This window comes from Eretmochelys imbricata, chromosome 2 (assembly GCF_965152235.1).
Source record: "Eretmochelys imbricata isolate rEreImb1 chromosome 2, rEreImb1.hap1, whole genome shotgun sequence".
NCBI lineage: Eukaryota > Metazoa > Chordata > Testudines > Cheloniidae > Eretmochelys > Eretmochelys imbricata.
Genome location: NC_135573.1, coordinates 228238759 through 228248050, shown reverse-complemented (window position 1 = coordinate 228248050; position 9292 = coordinate 228238759). Strand labels below are relative to the sequence as shown.

The following is a 9292-nucleotide window of genomic DNA, read 5'->3' as shown; positions in this document are numbered from 1 at the left end:
TGCTGCACAGACAGGTTAAGAAGCATTCCACTTTGAAATTCTGGTGCTTGAGCCCTTTAAGGTTCTAGTAGTTAGAAAGGCTTTTTGAAATTTTCCGATCAGCTAATACAGTATATATAGAGTATTCTCAAGATTATTAGAGTGTTAACTTTTTCCTTATTTCGCAATTAGTTTTCTGGTATTTGCAGGTCTAAAATTCGTAACATTCTTCGTTTCCTACTTTGTATTAACTGCTGCGTAGCTGCACCTCCTGTACCTTCAACCAAGCTTTGTGCATTCTTTGTGGGCATACTTGGATCAATACCACTTTTTTATTCCATCACAGATCCTTGTAATAGTGGACTGAAAATTGTTGGAGAGAACTCTCTCTTTAGAAGTATAGCTATCATGAAAGACTGCTTTTCTGAGCCACAACATTATCCCCAAATTAAAGCGATTGCTCCACAATTTCTGTGGAATGGTAGGTTTCTGACAAAGGGTCTGTGACAGGGTCTAGGCCCTGCTGTCTTCCAGCAAGCAGAGAGTCCACTCCCTGCTTACCCCTCACAGAGATATATAGCATAAACAAGGCATGGCTGGGGACTAAAGGTCTGATCCAAAGTCCACTGAAGTCAATAGGAGTTTTTTCATTGATTTCAGTGGGCTTTTGATCAGGCCTTAAAGCCCTAAGGCAGAGGTCCCCAAACTTTTAAGTTGTGCCCCCCTTGCCCCTATCTGCGCCCCCCCCCGCCCCTCTTCAGAGCCAGGGCTCAGGGATGGACAGGGATAAGGGTGCCAAGGCTGCAGCTACAGCTGGGGTCGGTCTGGGTCTTGGAATGGGGCCACGGCCAGGAGCTGAGGCAGGGGGTGGGAGCGGAGCCACAGCCGGGCTGTGGTGGGGGCCAGCAGCTGGGGCCGTGACCAGATACAGCTCCACTCCCAGCCTTGGCCCCAGGCTGAACTCCGGGCCAGGAACGGAGCTGCTGCCAGTGGCCGAGGCGGGGCAAGGCATGGGGCCAGGAATGTGGCTGGGGGTGGTACGGGAGCAGATCTGAGAGCGGCGAAGGGCTGGATGGCGCTCCCTCCACAGCCCCCATGGGGGCTAGCCTGGGCCTTGCCACGCCCCCCAGATGTTCCTGTACCTCTGCCCTAAGGGAATATGGAAACACTATAAGAACCATAGAAATGTAAGGCTGGAAGGGACCTTGAAAGGTCATCCAGTCCAGCCTCAAAGCCATACTGGTTAAAAAACTGACCTGGTTTAGAGGAGAAGTGAGGGCAGCTATAAAAAAATAATATATAACAAATGGAAGAAAGAGGTGTTGATAGTCATGAATATAAATCAAAAGTTAAGAACTGTAGAAAATTGATGAGGGAAACAAGGGACACAAAGAAATATGGCCAAAAGAGGTAAAGCTAATAAGAAGGTGTTTTAAAAGTATATTAGGAACAAAAAGAATCCTAACAATGGTATTGATATACTACTAGACGGAAATGGAAGAATTATCTATAATAATGCAGAATAGGCAAAAGTATTTAATAAATATTTCTGTTCTGTCGTTGGGTGAAAAAACAGATGATGTAGTGCTATTATATAATAATGACACCCTTTCCATTCCACTAGTATCTCTAGATGATGTTAAGCAGCAGCTATTAAAGTTAGGTAATTTTAAATCAGCAGGTCCAGAAAACTTGCATTGAAAAGAGATGGCTGGACCATAAATGTTCATTTTCAGTAAATTTTGAAACACTGGGGAAGTTCCAGATTACCAGAAGAAAGCTAATGTTGTGCCAATACTTTAAAAGGGTCAATGGGAATGATCCAGATAATTATAGACCTGTTAGTCTCTCATTGATACCAGACAAAATAATGGAGTAGTTGATATGGGATTTTATTAATAAAGAATTCAAGGAGAGTAATATAATTAATGTCAATTAACATGGGTTTATGGAAAATAGATTCTATGAAAGTAACCTATCTTTTCTTGATAAGATTCCAAATTTAGTTGATAAAAATAATAGTGTTGATGTCTTTACTTGGACTTGTGTAAGGCATTTGACTTGGTACCACACAACATTTAGATTAAAAAACTAGAACAGTACAAGATTAATATGGCACACATTAAATGGATTAAAAACTGGCTAACTGGTCTCAAAATGTCATTGTAAATGGAGAATCAGCATCATAAAGCAAGTTTGTTTCTAGTGGGGTCCTGCATCAGGTCATGGCCTTATTCTATTTAACAGTTTTTTCAATAATAGGGAACAAAACATCATACCATCCCGGATAAAGTTGCTAAATGACTCAAAGATTGGGTGAGTGGTAAATAATGAAGAGGACATGTTTGCGATACCTTGTGACTAGATGTAAATGTTAAAAAAACTTTCCTAGCCACAGCTTTTATTTGATTCTGCAAAAGCATCTTGGGCTCTACCAGCAAATTACACACTCAGATAACAAATGGTGGGTACATTCCCTCAGACAGTGGTTGGTATACTATAATCTGTACCTTATCACTGGTTGCTTCCTTCAACCAAGTATCATTATGCGTTACCTAGGGAGGTGGTAGAATCTCCTTCCTTACAGGTTTTTAAGGTCAGGCTTGACAAAGCCCTGGCTGGGATGATTTAACTGGGAATTGGTCCTGCTTTGAGCAGGGGGTTGGACTAGATGACCTTCTGGGGTCCCTTCCAACCCTGATATTCTATGATTCTATGATTATGTCAGTTTTGGGTGAATTGCGTCTCAACCAGTTTACTCGCAGTCTTGCCCCAATCTCATCCACACATTGGGAAAGACGGTCATCTTCACTCTTTGGAAAACTATTCCAGAATAAATCCAGATGGGGACACTCTTAATCTGGAATAAGAGTGCCTTGTTCCAGATTATCAGAGGGGTAGCCGTGTTAGTCTGGATCTGTAAAAGCGGCAAAGAGTCCTATGGCACCTTACAGACTAACAGACGTATTGGAGCATAAGCTTTCGTGGGTGAATACCCACTTCGTTGGATGCATGTAGTGGAAATTTCCAGAGGCAGGTATAAGTATGTAAGCAAGAATCAGGCTAGGGATAACGAGGTTAGTTCAATCAGGGAGGATGGGGCCCTCTTCTAGCAGTTGAGGTATGAACACCAAGGGAGGAGAAACTGCTTTTGTAGTTGGCTAGCCATTCCCAGTCTTTGTTTAATCCTGAGCTGATGGTGTCAAATTTGCAAATGAACTGAAGCTCAGCAGTTTCTCTTTGAAGTCTGGTCCTGAAGTTTTTTTGCTGCAGAATAGCTACCTTTAAATCTACTATTGTGTGTCCAGGGAGATTGAAGTGTTCTCCTACAGGTTTTTGTATATTGCCATTCCTAATATGTGATTTGTGTCCATTTATCCTTTTATGTAGGGACTGTCCAGTTTGGCCGATGTACATAGCAGAAGGGCATTGCTGGCACATGATGGCGTATATTACATTGGTGGATGTTAATTACCGTCAGCTCAGGATTAAACATAGACTGTGAACGGCTAGCCAACTACAAAAGCAGTTTCCCCTTCCTTGGTGTTCATACCTCAACTGCTAGAAGAGGGCCCCATCCTCCCTGATTGAACTAACCTCGTTATCCCTAGCCTGATTCTTGCTTGTATACTTATACCTGCCTCTGGAAATTTCCACTACATGCATCCGACGAAGTGGGTATTCACCCATGAAAGCTTATGCTCCAATACGGCTGTTAGTCTATAAGGTGCCACAGGACTCTTTGCTGTCTTGTTCCAAATTAGTTTACTCCACTTTGAAAGTGCCTCAAGATAAACCAGAAAAAGGCACTCTTATTGTGGAATAATAGTGTTCACACAGGGAAGTATTCCAGAATACTCTGCTTTAAATTCACACCCTATCTTACTCTGGAATAACTTTTGAATGTACACAAACCCTAAGAGAAAGCAATGGGCAGCCTTTTATCTTTCTCCATCCACAGCTGCCCAACTCCTCCCATGCTCTTTCCCATAATCCCTCCAAGACAGGTCTCCAAGTCTAGGCCATGTCTGCTTTTCACTTTTATCATACCACAGTTAGCACTGAAGCCCAATTATCACAATTGGAACTGCTGTATTAACTATAGCACTGCTGATTATTTTAGTAGAAATGTCCCGCTTTTGGGGGGTGAGGTGTGGGACAAGCAAGGGCAGATTACCATCTCTTCCCTCCTTTGGCCCCAAACAGCCAGAGTACATAGACTAGTAGGCCACAAGTCGCCACAGCAACACCTACCTGCATCAATAGCTCTGTGATATGGAAGCTGCTCCTACTCATCTCTGGGGTTGTTAACCAAGCCCTTTTCAAGGCATACTGTCTCCCAATCATGGCTCTTCTGCGCTGGCAGGAGCCCTCTGCTCCGATGGTTGGGGAGTAAGTCCTGCCTCCTAAGGCCTGGGCAGGGACCTGGGTACCGGGAGGAACAAGGCCCCAGCCTGCCCAGTAACTACTGTTTTTATTATTATTGTAGTGTCTAGGATCCCCAGTCATGGACTAGGACACTAGGTGCTATACAAACTCAGAAAAGACAGCACCTGCCCCAAACAGATAACAAGCTAAGATAACAAGTGTAGAGAGTTGTCACTTTGGATGGGCTATTACCAGCAGGAGAGTGAGTTTGTGGGGGGGGGGGGTGGAGGGTGAGAAAACCTGGATTTGTGCTGGAAATGGCCCAACTTGATGATCACTTTAGATAAGCTATTACCAGCAGGACAGTGGGGTGGGAGGAGGTATTGTTTCATGATCTCTGTGTGTATATAAAGTCTGCTGCAGTTTCCACGGTATGCATCCGATGAAGTGAGCTGTAGCTCACGAAAGCTCATGCTCAAATAAATTGGTTAGTCTCTAAGGTGCCACAAGTACTCCTTTTCTTTTTGCGAATACAGACTAACACAGCTGTTACTCTGAAAGCTAAGTATGAGACAATTTAAGTATGAGACAATGGATGGATACAGACAGATAGGGGAGTACAAGGAAATAGGGCAATATTATTCAGCAAGCTAGGCTGTGGTCTCAGTATACCACAAGCCATATCGTCAAATTTTTCAGAAGCATCACAGCAAAGGATAATTTTAAGAAGGGGTTTAAAGGAGGATTATGAGTTAGTTTTGTGGACACTTATGGGGAACTCCTTCCAAGTGTGAGGGGGAATATAGTAGGTGTTTGTCTGAAATTTAACAAGTGAGCAATGGAGGTGGCAGGAACTGACTTTTTGACACTAAATGAAAGATATCAGGTCTGTGAAGGGCCTTGAACATGAAGACAAATAGCTTGTTTGACATGATACAGAAGAGGGAGCCCATGAAAGGATGCAAAGAGTGGGGTGACGTGGCCAAAGTGACAAGCTAGGACAACGATCTTTGCAACGGCATTCAGAATGGACGTGGGGTGGGGGTCAAGATTGTTTTTGTCAAGGCCAAAGAGAAAGATGTTGCAGTAACCAAGGCAAGAGGTGATGAGAGCCTGGCAAACTTTTAGCAGTGTGGATGCATAGGAAAGGCTGTCATGTGTAGCCGTCTTAGTCTGTATCCACAAAAACGAGGCATCTGGTGACACCTTAAAGACTAACTGATTTATTTGGGCATACGCTTTCGTGGGTAAAAAACCCACTTCTTCAGATGCATCCATCCTGCCAGGTACTCAAGTCCACAGCGTGGACATCATCTCTGACTTGACGCTCTCTCTAGGTCCTCATATCCAGGCTAGGTCTAAATCTTGCAGATGCTTTCTGCATGGCATCTGTTGAGATACAGCCTTTCCGATGTGGGTAAAAAACCCACTTCTTCAGATAGACATAGCCTGGATATGAGGACCTGGAGAGAGGGTCAACTCAAAGATAATGCCCACGCTGTGGACTTGAGCGCACCGCAGGATGGTGGTGAACTCTACAGTGATCAATGGAGGAGGCAAGATGTTTTGTTTTTGGTTTTTTTGGGTGGTGGTGGTGGGGTAGATGAAGAACGCTGTTCCAGCCGCATTGATCTTGAGCTGGTAGCTAGACATCCACAAGGAGCTCTCAAAGAGACAGACTGAGGAGGCAGGTCTGGCACACACAGGTAGACCTGTGAAGAATCTGTGGTGAAGATTACCCAGGGAAGGGGTAGAGGCAGGGTGATGCCCGTGCTGGGCAAGTGGCCCCACAAGGGGTTATGCCTGGGCTGCCTCAGCCTGGCCAGGAGAGGGGCTCTGCCCCGGGACCTAGATCCGCTGCATCACAACCCCTTCCTCGGCCCACGCAGCCCGAGCCGCCAGGGCCCACAGGCGCGGGGAAGCGTTTCAGGTGTATCTTCGGCTTCGCCAGGGCCCTCGGACTATAGACTCCGCACCAGCAGCCCCGCCCCGCCCCGCCCCGCCCCGCCCCGCGGGGAACGAGGCGCCGCGTGGGCGAACGCAACACTCCCAACGGCTGCTCCCAGCCTCGCGCTCTCGAAGCCTGCGGCACCCAGGGCGCGAGCGGGGGCCACCGCCCAGCGAGAGACAAAACCCACTGAAGGGCTGTGACTGGGCAGCGTCACGGGCTGAGCGGCGCTTCCCCTTCCGGCTCACCAGGGAGAGGAACCGGAAGCTTCTTGTGGAGGCGACTCCGCTGAGTGAAACCTAGCAGAGCCGGCTGCGGCGGTTCCTCATCCCTCCTGTGTGAGCGGCCGTTTGCTGGACCCTTCCCCCGGTCCCGGCAGCCGCTTCTGCTCCGGCCCCTTCCTATGTTCAGGGAAAGCGGGTTGGTAGCAGCCCCGTCTCGTTCCAGCGCCAGGAGCTGCCGCCTCCGCCCGGCCCGAGAGCCGCCGCCCCGTCATGTCTGAGCTGAGCCAGGAGCTCGTCCACCTGGTGTGGGGCAAGAAAGCCGGGCCCGGCGGGCTCGCTGATACCATCTTCTGCCGCTGGGCGCAAGGTACCTGCCCCTCTCCCCACGCTCTGCCCTGATTCCTCCGCCCCCATCATTTCCCTCTCCCTCCCTCGTCCACATCCCTCTGCCTCTTACTCTTCTCTCACCTCCCCCTCTTCCTCCTCGCTACCCTTCACTTTGCCCCTCCCCACTCCTTGCCTCTCTCAGCTGCCCCTTACTCTTCTGTGCCCATCCTCTTCTTCCCCCCCGTGCCTTCCTCTTCTTCCCCACCCTCTCGCTCCACATTCTTCTCCTTATTCATTTGCCCGTTCTTGCCCTCCTCCCCACCCCCTGCACTTTACTTCTCCTTGCTCTCTTCTCCTGTGCCTCACTTAACTCCTTGCTCTGTGTACCCCTTCTGCCAAGTCCACGCCCTCACTTGCCTTCTCCTCCTCCTATCAGGAACTTGTCTCCTTCTGAATGAGTTCTTTTCTCTTTAGTCTTCTGTCCCTGATTTACTTCTTCCCAATTCAGCCTCCTGGTTAGTTTTACCCAAAGCTAAATCTTCCCATTATCAACTCTCTATTTTATCTTTTGTTGTCTTGTCAGTACCAGTCCATGGGGTTTTGTTGCCCCTAAAAAGGGGGGGGGGAATAAATTGGGAAACAGCATGCTTGGGGGTACCGATGAAACCAATATATACAGTAATGGTATTTATGTTGCTACTAGATCATTTGTGGCCTATGAATAGATGATGAAGCAATTTCACAGCTAAAATATTTTTTGTGTTGTCTGGCAATCTCTTTTTAAGATACTGAAAGGGAATTACAAGAGAAATGGAGGAAATTTACCTACCAAACTACATCCATACAGCAGTATATAAACATTTTACATGGTCTAGGCTTTCGTTTCCACAATCAATTTTCCAGTGTTTGCTGTTTATTCTTATGTGACTACAGAGAAGCACTGGGATCATAAGTAGTCTTACCGAAACTGGGTACGGACTCGGACCCAATCTTGTGTAGACTTTTGCACTAGCTCAGTTTCAAACTCTTATGCGAACAGGGCTGGATTAACTCTCCTGTGGGCCCAGGGCTATTAGATTTTGTGAGGCCCTGTATACAAGTCTCTTTCCTAATTTTAAAACAAAATGATCACAATTATGGCATTGAGGCTATTAACACTACTAAACTTGCCTTTTAATTAACATAAAGCCATTCTGTGATTTCATTTCAGTCTTAAAACATGTAGAATATAGTTAAGTTAATTCAGAATAGCCTACTTCTTACCTTATAACATCTATTATATTAGTTCTGGGGCCTTGTCTACACTACGAAATTAGGTCGAATTTATAGAAGTTGGTTTTGTAGAAAGCATTTTTATACAGTCGATTGTGTGTGTCCCCACACAAATGCTCCGAGTGCATGTAGTCGGCGGAGTGTGTCCACAGTACCGAGGCAACCATCGACTGCTGGAGCGTTGCACTGTGGGTAGCTATCCCACAGTTCCCACAGTCTCCACTGCCCATTTGAATTCTGGGTAGAAATCCCAATGCCTGATGGGGCTAAAACATTGTCGCGGGTGGTTCTGGGTACATATCGTCAGGCCCCCCTTCCTTCCCTCCGTTAAAGCAATGGCAGACAATCGTTTCGTGCCTTTTTTCCTGGGTTACCCATGCAGACGGCAAGCATGGAGCCCGCTCAGCTCACCGTCACCATATGTCTCCTGGGTGCTGGCAGACTAGGTACTGCATTGCTACACAGCAGCAGTTTGTTGCCTTTTGGCAGCAGACAGTGCAGTATGACTGGTAGCCGTCATCAGCCTAGTCCAGGGTGCTTTTTTAACTGACCTCGATGAGGTCGGGGTGCCTGGGAAAACATGGGAGTGACTCAGCCAGGTCATTTCCCTTTTAAGTTTCGTCTCATGACGATTCAGTCCTACCGGCAGCCAGCAGAAGAAAAGGGCCAGCAGTCGTACTGCACCGTCTTCTGCCGAGCACCCAGGAGATGACAATGGCTAGCGTTCGTAGTGCACAGTCTGCTGCCAGCAAGATGTATAAAGATAGATGAAGTGGATCAAAACAAGAAATAGACCAGATTTATTTTGTATTCATTTTCTCCTCCCTTCCTCCGTGAAATCAACGGCCAGCTAAACCCAGTTTTGAGTTCTAGCCTTGAGGGGGCCATTCTGTTTCTCGCAAAGCCACCCCCTTCGTTGATTTTAATTCTCTGTAAGCCATGTTGTCAGTTGCTCCTCCCTCCACCAGAGCAACGGCAAACAATCGTTTGCACCCTTTTCCCTGGATTGCCCGATCAGGAGCAGACGCCATAGCACAGCAAGCATGGAGCCTGTACACCTCACCACAGCAGTTATGACCATTGTAAACACCTCGTGCATTATCGTGCAGTGTATGCAGAACCAGCACCTGAAAAACCAGGCGAGGAGGCGACGGCAGCATGGCGATGAGGACAT

General features: G+C 47.0%; 1 protein-coding gene across 1 annotated transcript in view; it reads left to right on the top strand.

Annotated features, from left to right (window-relative positions):
- Positions 1 to 6579: 6579 nt before the first annotated feature.
- MINDY3 (MINDY lysine 48 deubiquitinase 3) overlaps positions 6580 to 9292 on the top strand; it is a 99058-nt gene continuing 96345 nt past the window's right edge. The window contains exon 1 of the mRNA XM_077808156.1: positions 6580 to 6886. Within this exon, the coding sequence (XP_077664282.1) occupies positions 6790 to 6886 (97 nt within the window). The 5' untranslated portion in view covers positions 6580 to 6789. The remainder of the gene's footprint in view (positions 6887 to 9292) is intronic.